This window comes from Phlebotomus papatasi, chromosome 2, assembly GCF_024763615.1.
Source record: "Phlebotomus papatasi isolate M1 chromosome 2, Ppap_2.1, whole genome shotgun sequence".
Classification (NCBI taxonomy): Eukaryota; Metazoa; Arthropoda; class Insecta; order Diptera; family Psychodidae; genus Phlebotomus; species Phlebotomus papatasi.
Window position 1 is genome coordinate 100,614,892 of NC_077223.1, and position 22,052 is coordinate 100,636,943.

The window sequence follows — 22,052 nt, forward strand, 5'->3', positions numbered from 1 at the left end:
AGGTGTAAAAATATATCAACATTTTTTAATGTTAATTTTACACCTTTTTAAGGGTAAAATGGGTAAAATTAACATGAAAAAAGGATAACTTTAACCCCTAATACACCTAAAAAGGGTATTATTTACACCGATTTCGGATCAATACTGCAGGGTAAAATTAACATTTCCGGAATGTTATTTTAACTTTTTCGGATTTCTCTCAGTGAAGAAATGACGAACTAGCTGTTTGCAAACAGAGAGAAAATTTGCATTGTTTGAAGGTTCACTCTGTGCGAACCATGCCAACATTCCCTTATATGTAAGTAGCGGGAGGGTTTCAGGCTTCGCACACACTCTGGCTTCGAATATTTCATATTTTACTGCTCGAACTCAAAGAGCGAGCAGTTATATAATCCACTTTTTCCAAATTGAGACACGGCTAGAGGCCTGGTAAGAGATATCGACTTCTGGTCTTCGACGACCCCCCATAAATCAACATTACTTAGCAATTTGCAAAGTCTTGGACGCTTTGCAACCCCTTTTCTCATTTTCGAATATGTTTTTCAGATAGTCAAGGCGAATATTTCGTGCTTAGATATTTATGTTCGAAAAACATTTCGATATCGAATTTTCGATCTATTTTTCAACCGATTTGGTTAAATTTGGATTTCTTTTGAAAGGTCTTGAAGTTTACAACCCGATTGCATCGGTAGTGAATCCGTAATATACCCGTAAATGTTTTATCTCTCTCGTTTTACCTATCTCGTTTTACCTAACTGTTTTACTTGTTCGTGCTTTTGACTTACCTTAAAATATTCTAAAACCTACTCTTCTTAAGCAATATCTTATTTTGGCATGTCTTTTTTTTATTTATCAATCAATTTAATCGGTAGTAAAGGTGTATGCACCCAAAAAAGCACGCGATAATAATACAGATAATACACGGATAGCTCTTTCTCGAGAGTTCGATTACTTCGCAAATCTGGGACGTCTTGCCATCTTTTTTTAAGTTAAACTGGACCCTATCATGATGTAATTTACCTCAACATACCAATTGTGAAGCTAAAATTCAATATTATAGAGTTCAGTTACATTTAAAGAAGACCGTTAGAGATGATGTCCATTTATGAGGAGGGGGGTCATCGAAGATGGGAAGGCGATATCTCTTACCGAAAAACAACAATTCCCGATAAAAATGATTCAATCATCGGTACTTGACCGATTCATTGCCGATAAAGACCCAGCAACGAAAGAGTTTGGGCTTCGAAAGGCCAAGACGGTGGCGGCCTCCCAAATAAGCTGTTGCAGCCAGGTTCGAAATTCCAATACCTTTCGAAAAAATCCAAATTTAGCCAAATCGGTTATATAAAATAGCCTTACAAAGTGATTGATCTTTATCAATTCAGTAGGATCTTTGTTCATATTTTTTTTAAATATTGTCTTTGTTATAACATAAGAATAGTAATTAACAATATTAGCAATGATACTGATAATAATAAATTAATAATACTAATTAAATTATGAAAATAATGATAATAACAAGTTTTTTTTAATCAATTTCGTTTACTGGCGACTTCAATACAATTATCTCTGCATATAAATTAGGTCGTAGCTTAATTTTTGAGGATCTGGATGTTCTTTTCTACCTATTGCTGACTCAAACTTTGTACTGAGTAATGCTATAAGTGTGCTATAAGATCCTCTTAATTAGGGTGGGACACTTTTGAACCGAATTTAAGTTTTATTTTTGAGATTTCCTTACCGTTTCACATGGGAAAAGTTAAAAGAAAATCACAAAATGATGATAAAGCAGAAATCCATTGAGAAATCCTTATTGCGGAAGTTACTGTTAAATAATAGTAACATGTGTGACGTGGGATACCTAAAGCTTTTGTCTAATACGGGCTTCAGACCTAAGACTTAGTCATAAGGAATAACTTCTAATTTCTTCTCAGTCAACAATTTTGACAAATTTTGACTAATTGATTATATTAAGGGAAATTAATCTATTTAAATCTGAAAAACCAATAAAATTGATTGATGTTTTTTAGATTTTGAGACCTTCGGAAACTGGGCTAAACCTCTAGTCTGAAGACGTTCTAACGCTAATTAAGCCTTGTAGTTAAACCTCAAGTCTGTGAAGATCACCAGTCTGTTCAGTATGAGTTCACTGAACAGAACCATCTTTAACTTTGAGACACCTGGGATTGATGCTTTATTGCCCATCTATTTCTAGCATAATTTTATGATTAATATTCTAGACATTTTAAACATCATAACTGAGAACAAAGGTTACATTATTCTCACATCAGGGAAGAAAGTGATTTTGCCATAAATAATATTTCTACTGGCAGGAAATATTTAATCCCAATGAAAATATAGAAAGTTTATTTCATTTCTTTTAAATTCCTTTTACGACACTCTATAAAATAAAAATTGATAGCATTCGGGTCAATATTGAAGAGTGTTTCATAATATGAGCTTACAAAATGTGAAACATTGAACTTGAAACATGGGGACTTTCAATGCCGCTCAAAATTGAGCTTTATACAACAAGAGTCTCATAATCTCGCTTGCTTTTTGGATGTTATTATTGTAATTAATTTTTATTGCATAAAGAAATAAATGTATTAATCTTACTCTACACTACACCATTGGAATATAAAAAAACATAAGTACATTTTTGAATATGAAGAAATGAGATTAAGACTTGGATTAAGAGCTCTATCAAGAAGATTTTCTTCTTTATATCATCTTGCAGTAATTTCGAAATAACAGGATTGCAAATAGAATTATTCATTACAGACTATAATGAATGTAATGAATTTAATTCAGAGATTGTCTTCTTAGTATTCCCTTATAATTTTCTGAATAAGAAAGAACATAAGCAATAATTTATCCTCATCTTAAAATCTAGGTAAAATCATATAGCAATTTCAGGGGGTAAATAGGTTTGGCACGCACGGTTAAGCTATGGCTGCCGATTAGCCGATTATGGAGACTTTATCGGCGCGATCAGTTAATCATGAAGACAAATCAGAACCTATCAGCTGATCATGAAGACGGGATTTGTCAATCCTGTAGACATATCAGCACCGATTATCTGATAAAGAAGATGTCATCAGTCGATCGTGAAGATTAATCAGCATCGAGTAGCCGATCTTGAAGCCGGGACTTAGCCAATCCTGGAGATATATCAGTACTGATTAGCCGATTTCGTACACTAATCATGAAGACGTAATAATCCGATCCTGAAGACGAATTAGCACCGATCAGCTGATCATGAATACGGGATTAGCCGAGCCTGGAAACTTAATAGCACCGATCAGCCAATTCTGAAGATTTTATCAGCCGATCATGAAGGCGTGATCAGTCGATCCTGGAGATATATCATCAGTAATAAGCCGATAATAAAGGCATCATCAGCTGATTCTGGAGACTTATCGGCTCCGATTAGTAAATCATGAAGATCTGATCAGCCGATCATGAAGACTATTCAGCAGCAATTAGGCGATCATGGAGACTAATCAGCGCAATCAGCCTATCCTGGAGGCTTATCAGCTCCGATTATCCGATCATGAAGTCGTGTCAAGGCGATCATGAAAACTAAGCAGCACCGATTATGAAGACTAACAAGAACCGATCAACCGATCGGAAGACTAATCAGCACCGATCAGGCAATCTTGAAGCCAGGATTTAGCCGATCATGGAGATATTTCAGCACCGATTAGCCGATTATGTACACTAATCATAAAGACTTAATAATCCGATCATGAAGACTGATTAGAACCGATCAGCTGATCATGAATACGGGATTAGCCGATCCTGGAAACTTAATAGCACCGATCAGCCAATTCTGAAGATTTTATCAGCCGATCATGAAGGCGTGATTAGTGATCCTGGAGATATATCATCAGTAATAAGCCGATAATAAAGGCATCATCAGCTGATCCTGGAGACTTATCGGCTCCGATTAGTAAATCATGAAGATCTGATCAGCCGATAATGAAGACTAATCAGCAGCGATTAGGCGATCATGGAGACTAATCAGCGCTATCAGCCTATCTTGGAGGCTTATCAGCTCCGAATATCTGATCATGAAGACGTGTCAAGCCGATCATGAAAACTAAGTAGCACCGATCATGAAGACTAACAAGAACCGATCATGAAGACTAATCAGCACCAATTAGGCGATCATGGAGACTAATCAGCGCAATCAGCAGATTCTGGAGGCTTATCAACTCCGATTATCTGATCATGAAGACGTGTCAAGTGTCAAGCCGATCTTGAAATCTAAGCAGCACCGATCATGGGCACTAACAAGAACCGATCAACCGATCGTGAAGACTAATCATCAGCAATTAGGCGATCATGGAGACTAATCAGCGCAATCAGCCTATCCTGGAAGCTTATTTTCAGATTTTCCGATCATGAAGACGTGTCAAGCCGATCATGACAACTAAGCGGCACCGATAACCAACACAAACAAGAACCGATCAACCGATCATGAAGACTAATCAGCACCAATTAGGCGATCATAAAGATCGGATCAAGTGATTCTGGAGATATATCAGCACCGATTTGCCGAGTCCGAAGGCATGATCATGATCAGCCGATCCTGGAGGCTTATCCGCTCCGATAAGCCGATCATGAACACGTATTAAGCCGATCATGAAGACCAATCAGAACCGATCAGCCGATCATGGAGACTAATCAACATTGATCATCCAATCTTTCAATACACCTTTTCTTGTCAAAAAAATATTCTGTTCACTTCTTTACTTTGCGAAGCGGCTCTTCAAAAGCGAAATCAAAAGATTTTCATGTGCTCTTTCCATTGTTTCTACAAAAGAGTATTTTATTTTCAGTTATTTAGGCAAAAGAGAACTTTTAATGGATAAAGATTGATGTATTCCGTTCATACTCAAAGATACTGTTAATTTTCTTTCTCATACCATCAATAATGGAATTAAATTCCTACTATTTTAATTACGTCATGAACTTAAAGCCCTATAAATTGAAAACTTAATCATGATCCTATCATCTGGAAAACTGCTGTAGCGTGATGCTCTATTGAAAACCATTAATTACTTATTGGTCTTTAGTTTCAATGCTCAACTTTAAACCTTTCAATAGGGCACAGCAATTTCTATCAGTGTTTCCTCGGCCTGAAGATCTCGAGATCAAGGCGACCATCTCGACTGTTCTTGACTGATTCTTTGCTGCACCCAGATGATCTTTTTATGTTGCAAAAGAGTTGGAAAATGTGTGGGAAAATCGTGGCATTTGCCATTATAAAAGTCTCATATGGTTTTTTCAACACTTTATTTGATTTTTTTGCTTTTTGTGTTATATACATTGCTTGTTTTTTTTGTCTATATATGCACATTTTGTAAAAATATAAGAAGTATTTTGTGTAGGGAGAAATTGTTCACAAATAAAATATAATTATTGTTGAGAAAAGTGAGGAAGAAGGAAGGTAGCTGGAAGAAGAGATCGGTGGAGAAGAAGAAAGATTGAAGAAAGAGGAAGAATCCTCAGAGGATTGTTTTTGGGTGGAGGAGAGAAAAGATGAAAAATTTCTCCACAAAATATTTTTTTATAAAAAAATAAGAATCTTGTACCTTAGGGAAGAGATAGAGAGCTTTTAAGGAGCTTTTTTTCGATGTGAAAGGCATTGGCAAAGGGGAAGAAAAGTGTGATTGTAAAGATAGTGAGATTATGAAAAATATAGATAAAATAGAGTTCATAAGAGAGATTATCACAAGTTAAAACACTCTACATTCCACCTTTTTGGGGCCAATCACAATCGGGATTTTGTCCTTATTGGCATCAATAAAAAAGCTCTTGTGATGGTTTTTTTTGTTTGTTTGCAAAAGGATAGGAGAGGATTCGCAGAGGTGGAAAGCTCTACCAAGGAGGAGGAAGAATAAAATCTCTACACATTTGTGGTGGGTGGAGAGAATCGATGATGATGATGAATAGCGTTGGTTAAAACTTTACAATATAACATATTTTTTTCTTCGTGATGCAATGAGTCGCTTTCGTCGCTTGTCTTACAGGTAATACATATCAAAAGAAATATATATAAGAGAAAGAGAGACGTTTAACGATTAATGTGTTATGGTAATTGAAATGCCTTTAGACAGATGAATGGCCGCTTTAGTGGAGATAGTGGCTGAGGACTGGAGCATGTGCCAGGTGGACAGCTGGAGCGGCAATGACCTGGAAAAGAGTAGTGCGTGCAGTAAGATGAAAGTGAGAGTTGAGCTCCAGCATCTTAGGTCTCTTGCATGTGACTTACTTTGTGGGCAGCTGGAGCAGACTTGTGGACCACAGCATTGAAGCCATTGTGGTCATCGGCGGTGTAATCAACAGTGCGCACGGAACCATCGGGCTCCACCAGGGAGTACTGTCCCTTCACGACATCACCATCGCGCTCCTCGGCCTGAGACTTGATGTCGCCGGTGTGGGGATCCTTAATGCCATAGTTGAAGGAGTACTTGGGGTACGCCTGTTGAGGCAAACAATCAAATATTGAGTACAACACGCAACCCATGGGACTACTCACGATCTTGTCCATCTTACAACTGGTTCGTGGACCACAGCCTTGTGAAGGGGGGCATGGACGTAGGCAGGGGCAGCGTGCACGAGAGCTGGGGCAGCATAGTGACCATATTCAACGGGAACGGCGCTAGCCACGGCGGCAATCAACAAAACAGCAACAACACACTAGAACAAGCACAAGGATACAGGGTTACAAGGATACCATCAATCTTTAATATACGACTGATAGTCCTAAAGCAAGTTCTAAAACCGAAAGTTACGATTTAATGATTTTAAAAACGATCAGGACTTGTCCAGATCCTCCTGAGAATTCGTGGATACCTGAACTGAAAGATATTTAAGGTAAGTTCGAACTTATTAGAATTCAAATTCTATAAATGTGAGAATGTAAGTTTGTCCGTTTATGATAATTCAGTTCTGACCGGTTTTTCGATAGGATCCATTCTGGTAAGTCGCCGGCAGCCACAACCCGGCTAATTTAAAATCAAGGATACAAAATGAAATTTAGTTTACGATCTTCGATATACTCAATTGATCGAATAATCAAATTCGGAAACAAAACGGTCTTGATATGAAAAAGTGGATCACAAACTTACATTACTTTAACCAAAATCAAGAAAACCTTTAATTCTTCGAAAACAAATATCTATAAAAATTATTCAAAAATTTTTCACGGAAATCCATCCTATGCACCTCTTTGTATAAATCAATGCATTCAGTAGAAAACGATGTGAGCCACCCTGCTCAATTACAACACCATCACTCAACATTGGAATTTATAAACATTATTTTGCCACTCGTTGCTTTGGGAAATGTGTCTCAAAGTGCCCCAGATTCAGCTTTCTTATCTCATCGACTACCTCGTGACGTTTTGCAATGGTTGAGGATATGTGAGAGTCGGCATTAAAATTTATGCCGCATTGAGAAATATCAATCGGTTTGATGAAATTCAAATCAACTGTCTCACAAATTGTCGCTAATTATGAGCTTTAGCGGTGTTTGCAATCTCTTTAATTGGAAGTAGAGCACTGGGTCGGTTGCACCTTCAATGAAGGTCTGAAAATTAATTTCTATTTTTCGGAAGTATGAAATCAGGATTCGGCGATAAGAATCCGGATAGAAAAAACTGTAAGAATAAATTTTCCAAAATTTGAAGTTTTGTTTATGAAATCCACTCTTTTGTTCTAGCGGTATAGCCCTGCTGTTGCAATCCTTATCCTCAGGATTGAGACACATTTCCACAGACATTCACAAATACAAAAAAAGAACACTTTCATAGATCCTTGATGATTCTTAATTTTAGTGAAATCCACATGGTGTTTACCTTCATTATTTTTTTGATTTTTGTTTTAAAAAATACGAAAAAAAATTTAATTGAGAACTAGAACGTTTTCTTAAGTATTTTCTCTCTCTCTAAGGAAGTCCTGAGCAAGAGGAGCTAAGCACACTTTTCAGACACCACCAAAAGGTAAACCTCAAACACAAACTGATGAGGTCTGAATGTCCAAAACGCCTTTTATACCATTTGCCCGTGTGTCGCCTTCGTCGTGAGGAGCGCGCGTACATTTGGCGCCGCGATTTGTGCGATCACCCCACTCTATAATTTTTTGGGGAGCACTGCATTTTGCTTGGAGTCTCTCTGCAACAGAAAGGAGTTTTCAAGCTAACGACCGGCGGCATGCTCGAATTAAGGTAGGACGTATATAGTGAAATTATGCGGATTATGCAACAGAGACACATATCAACGCGAGTATCTCCGATTTGGACGCCTGTGTTGGAGCACCTTTGGAGGCGCTGGGGAGGAGAAAAAATAGAGGTGGTGGTGGATCTTGATACTTTGTCTTCAATCGCTCTTTTTTTTTCCAGCATCCATTGGGCGATTTATGCCACGAAAAACGACACCATATCTCCACCAAATGAAAAACCACTCGACACACCTATGGTCGAAGCACGAAAATATCGTCATTGCACTCTGTGGGAGACAGTCTTTTTGGCACAATCGCACCTCCAAGATCCAAATCGCCCTCTAAAACACCAATATTGCGAAAAAAATGCTCCACTTTTCATAAAATGAATCTGATTTCTGATTGTCCAATTTAAAAGCAATTTAGACCCATTTTCTCAGTAATTAAGAAGCTGCTGCTTGGACACAAAAGAGGTGGCAAAGCTTCCGATCTTCGCGCAATGCTCGCTCTCGAGACTTTTGGTGTTTTACCCCGAAAAAATAGGTTTCATTAATAAAGAAATTTCGAAAGATACTTTAGATTTAGATTTTCCTAAATAGAGCATTCTTATGATATATTTACCCAGAATTGTCCCAAAATCTGAATTATTATTCTAAACTTCTAAATAGATTTTATTTTTAATTTCTATTAACTAAATTTTGTCAGGATTTATCATTTTTCATAAAAAAGAATTTATTGATCTCAAACTCTACAGAAAATCTCAAAATGGACAACAAATTTGTTATCAACTGATACAAATTATCCTGAAAACAATTACTATTAAAAATATACTTTTGAAAATAATCTTGTAAAAATCAATATAGGGCAAGTGTGCCACATTTCGGCATAGTTGCAAATAAGCACCGAAGTCTTAAGTTTGAAATGCAATATTTTTAATTCATATTGATATTTTTTGTTACTTCTTTTTCGGGAGGGTTGTGTGGAACCTTGAAAACTAGTTTATCATCTTTGTTTTCTTTAAATCACTTCCTAAAATATTGAAAAATTAATAAAAATGTGGACACTGCTTTGGGTAGTATTCCGGCCACTAGTTGAAATACCGGCCACCTTGTTTGTGACCACCTTTTGTAACGCAACGGATAGAAAATTTCAAAATATATATGACCCATAAGCCCTGAGATCTTCCGTGTAATTTGTCCTAAATGCCTGAAAAGTAGAAATTCAAATTTACGCGCAGATTATCGTAGCAATTTGCTCTTCCTGAACTCTTCCAAGGTCTTTTCCACATCATCATTTTCGTAGAAGCGATGGCTTTTTTCTCTGGACATTGTAGAACTCAGAAATTGAAAAAAAAACATCAAATGAATAATAAATTTAGGAAAGCAAAAGACGTTGCCGGAATAGGTAACATTACCTCACCGGAGAGACGCTCACAAAGTATCTACTTTTTTACGCAAAATATAGGATCCAGCTGAGAAATTTGACCCGAAATTTAAGGATTGATTCACTATTAACATAAACAGAAACAATCTTTAAAGAAAACTAATAAATTTTCATGAAAAAACACCGAAGGAAAACCCTCTGCACTTCACCACAAATCACAAGACTGCTAGAAACACAAGAGATCTGTCACATTTTTTCTAAGACTCTTTCCATACACTGAGTTTTTACAACGCAATTTAAATTCAAATTATAACTAAAATTTAACGATTTTTGTGTCAATACATCCTAAAATGAATAAATATTTAAAAGCAAAATGAATTCATTGACTATTCGAATTTTAATTAATTTATTTGCTTGGCCGAAATTACACTCAAAGTGGGCGAAATTAGAAGCTGGCTGAAATTTGGCACACTTACCCTATCTCGGAAAGAAAATGTTTTAAAAACTGATCCTAAATATTAATATTTCCTACTTTCCATATTTGTTTCTTGCATTCTAAATCTTAAATCTTTAAATTTAGTACATTTTGCTCCAGTTCCCTGATTCATTGCTGATTTTCGCTTTTTAAGGGGGTTCCCCTAATTAGAAAACCAAAAAATAAGCTGTTACTGTTAATAATAATGTTACTGCGCGAAGTCTAAGAAAGAAGACTTCTACAATCCACTGTTTTTTAACTGGTTACACGGCTAAAGGTCAAACTGCAAGAGATATCAACTTCTCATCTTCGACGACCCCTCCATAAGTCAACATTATCTAGAACAGTCTTTTTTTCCCTCACCTCCCTTCTTCCTCTCCAAAACCATGTTTTTTCGTTTATTTAGAAATTGGCTATTAGATTTTATTTTCATTTTCGGATATGTTTTGGAGGTAATCAGTGAAAATTTCGCCCCTAGGCAGCCATATTCGAAAAACATTTCGATATAGACAAGAGACTATAAAGCACGTAATTCATTTTATAATTCTAAATTGGTAAAATTGTCAAATCTGCGTCGATATTTACACAAAGATCGACATCGGTCTGAGTAAAAATTTCAGAAATTGTTCTACTTCAAAACCGTACTGAACGAATTTTAAATCACCTCAGATCATCTAATTAAAAAACAAAAAGTTAAATAAATTTAATTTGGAATAAAACTTAAAAGTCGGTTCGCGACAAGTTTGTTACATGTTCATAATGGCTTTCGAATCGATACATAATTGAGTTTGAACATATTCAAATTTATCCTAAATTCAAAGACCTTTTAAATGAATCCAAACTTGCCCCAATCGTAGCAAAAATCTGCCCTTTAGAGCGTTTTTTTTTTGTTTAAAACAGAAAAAAAACAACCGTAAATAATAGTTTTAAACCGTTTTGGAACTGTATTAAAATTACTTTACTAGCGAGCGAGTGGAATATGGTAACATCAATGGTAGTGTCATTATTCCCAGGTGTGGAATATAGGGGAAAGCGCGCTACCTTCGGACGACTCAAGCTGGGGATAATTCAATTTTTTTCTCTAAGTTCCTTATGGATTTCACCTGTAGCTCTTTTCTAGAAATTTGAGGCATTGGGCTACCTATTAAAATTTAACATTATAATGGGCCCAAGTCATTTATAACACATCGAAAAAAATTATTTGTGCGAAGCATAAATCATCCGAAGGTAGCGCGCTTTCCCCTACCTTCCAAAATGACCCCAAGTTGCTGTTTCTAGCCTAATATTACCCAAAACAACAGATTCACAAAATTTAAATCATAATACAACTTCCAAAGTATCAAAAATAGATCGATTGCATTGCTCTCTCCACAGAGTTCGAGCAACAAGACAAGAAGAAGAAGGAATTTCACGGATTTAATTAAAAATCTCAGCAAAATATTTCAATCCTAATTTGTGTAAATTGAATTAAACGACACCTCACGCAAACTCATTTATTCATTTTATTGCAGTGCTTATGTTTATTATGAGGCCATTTGATACCATTTCCATCATTTTGCAATAACCATGCTACAGCCCAACTGAATTTTTACTATCACATTAAATCTTTGAGGAATGCACTTTTTTCTTTGGTGATTTTTTTCATGTTTGTGTTGTTTAGCATAAACAAATGTGCAATGCTGAATAAATATCTGGAGTTATGGTGTGAGAATTATTTTATGCTAAATTATTGCAATCATTAACCTTCAACTTTAAATGTTTTGAAAAGTGATTTGCAAAGTTCAGGACAAACCTTATTAATATTGATGATTTTTCTTTTAAGTTTTCTGTGATGAGAATAAATGTTATTGTGACATTTTTCAGAACTATAATGATTCCTTTTAACCAGATTGTTGAGCCTCTTAAGAGGCTTTCAAGATAACGTTCATTCAAGATTGAAATTCTCTTTTTCTAATTGGTTTGAACTAGACTATACTCTACATTTTGGGACGTTGGCATAAATTATTATAAAGAAATAAGTTAACTTGTTGTGAAGGTTCTTCAGAGTTGAACTTTATCCACTTGGTTCTTTACAGAAAAGGAGGAATTTTTCTTAAATTTCGACTTAGAATGGTAGAATAAATGGTAGAAATGAAACGGTTAGAGAAAGTCTATTAACAGTCCTATCGATTTCCTAAGAGGTCAACTAGTGTTCAAAAAATACCATAGATGCGGGTAACTTTGCCCCCCTACCGTTCGTAATTTTTTCTTTAATTCTAATGTTTAAGAACGGTCTTCAAAGCGGAGACATGGTAGATCGGATTGATACAGACCATCCTTAAGTGCTACAATTAAAGCAAAGCTTGCGAACAGGATGAGGACAAAGTTACTCGCATCTACAGTAGGGGAAAGCCCACTATCTTTGAAAGACTCAAGCATCGAACAAATCGTTCTTTTCGATATGTTTTTAATAAATTATATTCATTATAATATTATGTTTTAATAGCCAATCCGATGATTTAAATTTCCTTAAAAGAGTCATGGGTCAAATTCGTAAAGAATTCAGAGAAGAGATTGAGTTATTCGTAGCTTGAGTCTTCCGAAGGTAACGTTAAGAATTATGGACTATTTTTCAAGGTCAAATCTTAAAAATGTTTTAAATGGCATATTGCTTTACTAACTTGGACAAGCTTGAGTTCTTTGGGAAGGTTTTGGAATTCTTAATAATTCGGAGGTCAAATTTACGAACGTATCCATTCACAACTGGTTACTGTCTATTTCTTTTGCCGATTGTCTACTTAATCGAAAATTTAGCCATGACCAAAACCAGTTATCTCGTACAATACTCCATTTTGTATTAATCCGAGACACTTTCCTTTCTTTTAAGCGATGAAGTAAAATTATCACTATGAAATATATTATATTAACCCTTTAAGGACGGTTGGAACACCCGTGTCCCATAAAGAAAATAATTTTTCCTGACTACCTAAAGTTATTTTTTTTCTTATGTCTGTACATAATTGTAAAGTAGAAGGTTGAAGGAATCCAGAATATTTTTTGCAAGTCTTTAGCTATTTGCTATGTAGTAAATATTTAAGCTCAAAAATGGCGAATTTTTAAATTTCAAATTCATAATTGATTTTATTTATTTTTTATACTTCCATTTTTTTAAGCAAAACCCTTTTGTAAATAAAAAAATACAATACTCATACGTAATATTTTTCATTAAAGCGAAAAATATTATTCATTGGTATTGTCAGAAAAATTATTTAACTTTTTGGGCTATTTTTGTCCCTATCGTTCATAGAAGCACAAAATATACCGTATCAGACTCTGTTGGACTTTCCAAGGTTAGATGTAAAACTTATCATTAATTATGTTTCTCAGTTTAATTTTTATTGTTGATTTTCAATCCGTAAAAAGTGTCTCGTCGTTAAAGGGTTAACCAAGTACCAGTAAAAAACTCATCTCGTTTTTTTAATTCAGAGATAATCAGTTTATACCGACTGTAAGCCGTTGAACTTAAAAACAAATTGAATATTGGAAAAATCTAGCGAAATGCTCTTCACTATGCTTTTTCCCATGTATTGGATCTCTAAAGAAATTTATTAATATTATGATAATATAACCAGTTGATATTTCTTCAGTAGATGTGAAAAAAATTAAGGGATAATCATTGTAATTTTCCGTTGTAAAAAGTACTACGATTATCACGCATTATGGCCATAACAGGACTAATACAATTATTGATATCTGAACAGATATTATTGATATCGTTGATTATTCCACGATTATTTGGTATACTTTTCCTAATTTATCGTAGAAAAAAATAAACTTTTGAGCCGAAATTTGAATTTTACAACCATTAGCTTTAAACCATCATCTTCTTTGGAATTTTGTAAATTAAACTTCAAATCATTTTGGTCGTGTTAACTACAATCATTTTAAAATTCAAATTACAATTGAAAAATGATCCCTTGGCTATGATAATCGTTGGAAATATTACTAAGATAATCGTGGTGGTCGTGGTAAATTTATTACTCAATCGTTGATGCAAGACCGCTTTCGGGATATAATATAAGGTAAAAGTTCGAACATTTCGCAAATTTGAGATGCATTGCTATCCCTTTTATGTAACATTACATCAATTATTATCCTGTTACAAAATAGATCAACAATATTTGTACAGTTTTTACTGTATAATAATTGTACTTCATAATTTTGCATAATTAATAAGAAAGTTTAGGTCATCGTGGTTAATTTAAACAAAACTTGTTTTCATTCACCAAAAGTACCATGATAAAAATCGAATTTCATGAAACTGCCCCACCTTTTCTTATGCTTGTAATTCATTTGTGTGCTACTTCATTCAATCATCAATTGACATTTTGCATGAAATTTAATTCTTTTCGTATTTCGGAATTATTAGTTTTTTATTACTCACTTGTACCAACTCATCATTTGGCAAATTAATGCAGTTGGCAAATTATTACAAGACACTGGTATTCACAGATTTTATTCCAACAATCCCACTTGCAAATTTTGTATATATGCAAGAGATGCAACATCCAATGTGACTCTTCCCATCCCATCGTGGGCACGAAAACATGAATTCTTGATTAATTGACTAAGAATTCTCTGTGGTGAATTGCGCCAAGAGGTGCATCTTCGACAGCAACAAAATAATTTACTCAAATTAGCATAAAATTCTTACTTGCAAATTTTGACACACACGTCGACGGTGAAAAATGAGTGGCAAACATTTTACCCGCTTACGCCTATTGCCCACTCATGCGACCAACAGTGCAGTGCAATTGCGGGACAAGGAATAGTTTGCGCGCCATTCATGTATCACCTGATATTTCATATTGAGTGCAAAAATTAATTTGACTTTGCGCAATGTTATCGGATATTTGCAAATATGAGATGAAAAAAAAATTGTATCTGTTGGATTTTCTGTTGTTACTCTTTTTAATTAATCTGCAAATGGTGATGAATTTTTTCGCATGTTTTTTTCTTTCTCTCTTGTAGCGGTGGAAACTTGAATTGGGGCACTTTTCGCAATATTTTATCCAGGAGCTGTGTATAGCTAAAAAATTTTATATATTTTATTTACTTGTTCCAGTGCGATAATTATAGTGCGGGTTGAAATGTACGGTTGAAATGGTTTTGAAGATAAGGGAACTTGTTTTCCTAACGATCAATTTCAAAAGCTCTCACCTCGAGCTCTTTCGGCGGGAAGTTGATGAATCTCTTTGGGTTATTTCACGTGTGAGCTTGAGGTGTTACATAAATGCATTTCCCTCCCCTGCAGAGATGCTTTTCAGCTGTTATTCTGACAAAATCACAGGTATTGTAATGTGCTCCGGTCAACTTCCTTTAAATGACCTCATATTCATAGAGAATATGATTTGAATATCTCTGATTGTAAATGGGGGAACACATAAGGGGAAGGTTTTCAAACTCCGCTGACACTCTGGCTACGAACACTTCATATTTTGGCTATCTTTTTTATGTGAATATGTGGAAAATTATGAAGTTTTCGAAGCCACAGTGTTTGAGAACCCTGATTTGGTCCCTGATTTTGGTCAGTAAAATATTTTACTGGCATAAGTTCGGTCAGTTCTACTTCATAACGTTTTAAAAACAGAATGCGACCTAGTCTAGTGGTACCATTCGGCTGTGAACTTCAAAATTCGTAAAGTTTTTATTGAGGAATAGAGATAATCATAAATGAAATGATTGAGAATCACGGAACACCGCGTTGAATTCTTACAGAAACTGACATATTTTATAGCTCGAATTCAAAGAGATTCGTATTTGTTCGTAAATTCAAAGATATTTAGGGAAAGTGCTCATAATTTTGGACAGTCTGCTTAAGAGCATCGATGTTCCAAGTTTGAAGTGCGATATTTTCAGTAATAATTGGATTTTTTTGTTACTCTCTTTTCAGAAGGGTTATTTAGAAACTTGGCAAGCTATTTATCGTCTTATTTTTACTAAAATTAGTTTTAATGGGTTTAAAAATGAATTGATATGTAGAGGTGAATTTGACTCTTATTTTGGACAACTTGGCTATAAATTTGGACAGCTAATCCGCCTCAACAGGATGCCCATTGTTCTTCATTTCATGAACCAAGCTTACCAAATCCTCTTCCTGTTCATGTAAGGGAAACGTAGAATGTCACAAGATGTCCGGAAACTTTCCATATCATTCATTAAAGTGAGTTGACTTCGGTAATCCAAGTACTCGCGGATTCGTTCATTCCCTGACCTTTCCGGGACCCTTTCAAGGCACTTCTCGCTACATCTCTTTCGTAGAGATGATGCTCCTTTGTTTCTCCAGGAATTTGTCCAACCTAGTTATCACAAAAGCTAAAACTTCACGAAATTTCGAGAGAAAAACACCTGTCTAAAATAGGGAGTATCACCTCACTGGTGAATGTCTTAGAAAATTTCCCATTTTTCACACGAAAAATCTAATTCACAAGACAAATCTCACTTCAGATCAAATATACAAATCACCATTAACGTGAATCAACACAATGTTCAATGAATATTCAATAATATCATTAAAAAGAGCGAATAAACATTGTTAGTACTTCACCACAGCTAAATAAGACTGAAGTAAACACGAAGTTCTGTCATATTTCTCGTTAGCAATTGCTCACACTGAATTTTCAACAAAGCAATTTCAACTAAAATCATATTCAAAATTTAACGTATTTAGTGTTAAAATCTTCCAAAAAGAACAAATATTTAGATAGAATTCATTATTCATCAAATATTGGAATAAAAATCCATAATTTTAATCAATTTATTTATAGTGTCCAATTTTATCCTCACAGTGTCCAAAATCAGAAACTGTCTAAAATTATGAGCTCTTCCCCTATATTTGTTCGTAAATGTTCATAAGTACACAAGAAATGTTAATAAAATTTTGTTCGTAAATTTTTGTTTGCCGGACGAACATTTTACGAACATTTACGAACAAATGACAAAATTTTACGAACATTTTTTGTGTGTTTACGAACATTTACGAACAAATGTTTGTAAAAGTACAAAAAATGTTTGTCAAATGATCATGTTACGAACAATGTTTGTGAAAAAAGTACAAAATTTTACGAACTTGTTTGTGGGTTATACGATTCACGAGCATTTCGTAAGTCTGCCATAGGAATTCACAAACATTTACGAACATTTTTACAAAAGATTTTTTTCTGTGTACTCTAATAGGAACTTTAATAAAATTTCATCGAATTCGTGATGCACTGTTCCTCAAATTAAAAAAAAATCCGATAATGGGATAATAAGTTTAACCATGTGCTAAGCCACTGCTAATGCAAAGGCATTTGGACTATTCTCAAAACTCTTTCCACTGTCGCAGCCCAGATAAACATCATTCTTTGTTAAATTTGAAACTTTTTCGTACCATTCTACATAGTAAAAAATTATTGGCTGCTTTACCATGATTTTCATTGCAAATTTTACATTAAACATGTAATCGTGTGTACTGATACACATTTGTGTAATTTGTACACATTTTGTCTGAAAACTGTGTAATTTCTACACATTTTATTTGAAAACTGTGTAATTTTACACGAAATATGTAAGAAAATGTACACAATAGTGTAATCATTCGCAATTTATTACACGGTTTGCAATTACATCAAATTTAAGTTACACATTTTCCTGAAATACATAATTTGTGTAACTTTACAAGAATAATCGTGGTAAAAAATCAAACCAACGATTATCCTTGTAATTTGTTTTTACTGTGTAGGTATAGATAACGAAGACGTCTATGTTGAAAATACTACCCTGGGGTACTATTTGGATTATACAGGCTTCAGACCTAAGGCTTAGTCAGATGGCTTAACTTCTCTAAATTCTTATTATAAACCTATTCCTAATTAATTGCATTGCATATGCTTGCAAAAAAACTGGCTACTATAAGCCTTACTATTTATATCCGTTCCTGGAGCGCTTCTAAGCCGTTGCGGTGTCATTGCCTTCTGGGTCTTTGTCACTGTTACGTATAATTTCGAGAACTGAGAGAAAAGCCAATCTTATGAAATAGTTCATGGTACGAAATACTCAGTAAAACAATCACAGCTCCTATAAGCTCTTACAATCTTATCTCTGACATTTGGATGTCATCGTCCAGATGCTAAACTCTGTCAAGTGATCTTTGGCTGGTTATCTCACGCGAGATTCACCGAAAGAGAATCCGATGACGTCCACAGCATGCATCTGATGCTATAAATAAATTAATTGTCTGCACAGAGATGCCCATTTGCAATGGAAACTCGTAACTCCTTCACTTTAAATGTCATTGTGTTGCATTGCGAATTGTTTATATGTTGAACGAGGCACTGTGCAATTTTATTGGGCATAGTGATTTTGAAATTCTAATAAATCTCTACAAACAGAAAAGACATTCAATTAAAATCACGACCAAAAGTTGGTTCAATGGTAAAGTCAGTTTTTTTTTATCCACTTCGCCTCTCTTCATTCCATCACGAGAGTGATCACTTCACAGGCCTTTTGATCTCATACCTCGATCTTGTGCGATCAATCGATGGCATATTGTTGGCAAAAAATGCCTATGATTAGTATGTTAGACTTGAAAGAAGTGTGATTCTAAGACTGACCTTTATTATGGGTACTTTTGGAAAAAAAACGAGCTTGGAAATAAATTAAGTATAAAATGGAAACTCTACCTTGAATAAGCTGGTAATAATTTTAGGCCACGCCCACTTCATGAGCACTGCGGCCAACGTTATTTCAAATAAAAGTAGGGTGAAAGGAACGTCTATTGACACTTTAAGAACTCGTGCAGCACCTATTGACACCCTACTCTATACCATTTGGGATATGAAATTTGAACATCTCTGTTTATAATAAAAGGTATATTACAGTAAAAACGTTATATTACTTATTTTTTACTAGATACATTAAATAATTTTCAACATTTTGACAAAAGTGTCAATAGGGGTTCCCTGTCGAATAGACGTTCCTCCAACCCTAGTATAGCATTCGCCTAATAAAATAAGGATTCCATTTGAGTATGAAATCAAAGATTGGATCCGACTTAGCAAATTGGTTTTATAGCCATATGGATTTTATTTTCATATGGCAATTGATTTTATGTATACTTTTATTTTATAAAATCCGTTAACATGTTCGCCTTCTTTAGAATTACCCTAAAGTCTTTCGCATGTGACTTCAAACTAAAAAGAAATTGAGATTAATTAAGCTGACTAATCTATTAGAACAATGTTCTAGAAATAATGGCGATTAAATGTTCATATATTGAAATATGCTCAATTTAGAGAAAGCTCGAGACCGTTTACACGAGTCTTAACGGTCACTGAATTTCAATTCTTTACATTATTTTATTACAAACTCCATTTAGTTATATAGTGTAACTATCTAAGAAAAGGATTTTCGCCTAGAATTATAATCAGGAAAGAATATGAAGGAAAATATTATCGAAAACGATGCAATGTCAACATTTTCGTGCATCACTTCTAGCAAAAATTTACATCACATTCCTCGAAACGGGAAAAAATCGACGAAATGTTGTTGTACTTCTATTGGGTTATTTTTCCCCCATCATCGGGAAAGTGAAGTAGCAAAAAATCCTTTTCTCGTAAAAAGCCCAATATAAAATTGCGTAGAAACAAATTATCCAAAATCGTCTAGTAATGCGACAAATATTGTGGGAGTCCCTAATGGTTTATTGTGAGTGTTTTTGAACAGAGTTCTTACTGATCACTTGGTACGTGAGTCTAAGAGTTTTTGTGTTATTGCACAGAAAGTGCAACCCATTATCACAGCAAGTGATAATGGGTTAAATTGAACAGCTCTAAATTAAAAGTAGGACCGAAATATTTGAATCTTTGAGGAGGAATTCAAAAAAATATACGAAACATTTTACAAAATACTTTTTTGTGTAGTAAGGGCTTCAAATTACTAGAATGTTTCAAACATTTTTTAGTTAAAAATGGTATTTGAACTTTCTCAATGTTTTATTTCAGCTTTATTTACTTATTCATTTAATAAAACAACACAATGCAATATACAGTAGGTGTCAAAAGTTTGTTGCCTCATGTATGTTCTGGAAACCGGATGGAAAAAGATAGGAAAAATAATATTTAAAATTTTTCTCTTTAAAAATTGGTTGCCTGTAATCCGTAGTTCTCATTTATGTATTTAAAATAAATAATTCATATTATTTCATATATAAAATAATTATTTGCCAAAAGCTGATTATTTTTCATGCGTCAAAAGTTTGTTGCCTCATTTGCAACAGTAACTCAAAATGGTCAAATACGTGCAACTGACTTGTTTTAACTCTGTAACATCTTGAAGTTATATCGTTTTATAGGCAAATAGTAGATTTTAAGACATTTTAAGTTTGCAGTGGTCAATATCTGCATATAAGGGAAACTGGGGCACCACCAAACACGGGGTACCACCAAACACTAATTTTTAGTTCTAAACTACTTGGCCTATATCGACCATTTCTTCAGTGGACAAGCATCCGTATAATGCCTATAAATTTCTTAAGTCTTGTCCTCTGAAGTCGAATATCTGATTAAAAATCGCAGTGTTTGGTGGTACCCCGTGTTTGGTGGTGCCCCAGTTTCCCCTAAACGTGATGATAATGGGAAGAGTAAAGTGTTTTTTATTAATTTTTAATTTAAGTTAAAACAGAAAACTACAAGGAGTTAAAAAGAAAGGAAATTATCCAGAGATACTGTTGTAATAGTGATTTTTTTTTGAATAGAAGGGTTTTAATTAACATATTAAATTTTTTGCGATTTTTTTTGCAATTTCTAGGAAAAGTTCAGTACAGGGGGCGTGGACTAATTTTACCCGATTTTTTTTTACAACCTCTAGGATCCATTTTTCCGTTCCGACCCATTTTCATATTTATATTAAATGACTATAATCCATAATTTCATAATGTACTTAAAAAAACAATACTTTTTTAAAAGGAATAAAAAATACAATTTTAGTTGATTGTAGATTTTGTAGAGGGCGTGGTCTAAAATTATTTGTGGACGTTACTTATTCGGGAACTTCAATATCAGTTTTATTAAAATATATTTTGAAAAACAACCTGATCCCTCGCTTATAGTTAAAATTAATCTATGGAGTATTATGTCAATTTTTAATTATTATTATTATAAATCTTCATTTAAATTACACACCAGTTCCATAAATTTATAATCGTGCAAATTACAGTTATGTTCTGAGTAAATTATACAAATAAACTACCATAAAATTATCTTTTGAGTTAAATGCATTAGCTGTGAAGTGTGCAAAATACCCAAGACAGGGTTCAAAAGTAATTGAAGGGATTTCATTGACCAAAATATACGTGAATATTGGAGCTTAACCTTCCTCTTGGCTCTCACTCCAATTTTTCAGCGGCACTCCAACAACAAAAGAGGCCCCAAACTGTGCAATTCATAGATGGGAAATTGGGTTAATTCACTTTTGATTATCACACAGCGAATCTCAGTGATAGAGGCGTCTTATTCAATATTGAACTTGATGTGTATTCATTATAGTAAGACAGTCTTATGTGTTACATAATTACATAACATTTTCTCCCATACTCATTAATATATATATCGGCCGCTAAGTAATTTCCGTCAATCATAGAGCGTTTGGCATCGCTGAGCAATAAAAAGACCCAATTAGAGCTATGGCAGGTTCGTTGTCTATCCGTTCATTGATGTCTTTCTATGTATTTTCAATTTCACTCTCATTTTGTATCTATTTTAACCACGAAAACCATCTGCAGAGCCATCAAATAGAGCCATTAGGCCTATCTCATGCCATCAAAATAAACAACAATAAAAGTGTCTCCATGGCTTAATAAGATGAATATTGTTAAGAAACAAACAGACTCTAATAATGCTGGAGTTTAGTCACTTGTCTGCACTTCCCCGCAACATTTAATTACC

At 34.4% G+C, this 22,052-nt stretch overlaps 1 protein-coding gene across 1 annotated transcript; it reads right to left on the minus strand.

The window, feature by feature from the left end:
* Nucleotides 1-5,287: 5,287 nt before the first annotated feature.
* LOC129800416 (cuticle protein 8-like) lies at nt 5,288-8,037 on the minus strand. The gene is made up of 4 exons (XM_055844767.1): nt 7,871-8,037; nt 6,568-6,711; nt 6,284-6,493; nt 5,288-6,204 (listed from the first exon to the last, which is right to left on the minus strand). The coding sequence occupies exons 1-4, from the start codon at nt 7,874-7,876 to the stop codon at nt 6,142-6,144; spliced, it is 423 nt and encodes a 140-aa protein (XP_055700742.1). The 5' UTR covers nt 7,877-8,037; the 3' UTR covers nt 5,288-6,141.
* Between the last annotated feature and the right edge of the window lie 14,015 nt (nt 8,038-22,052).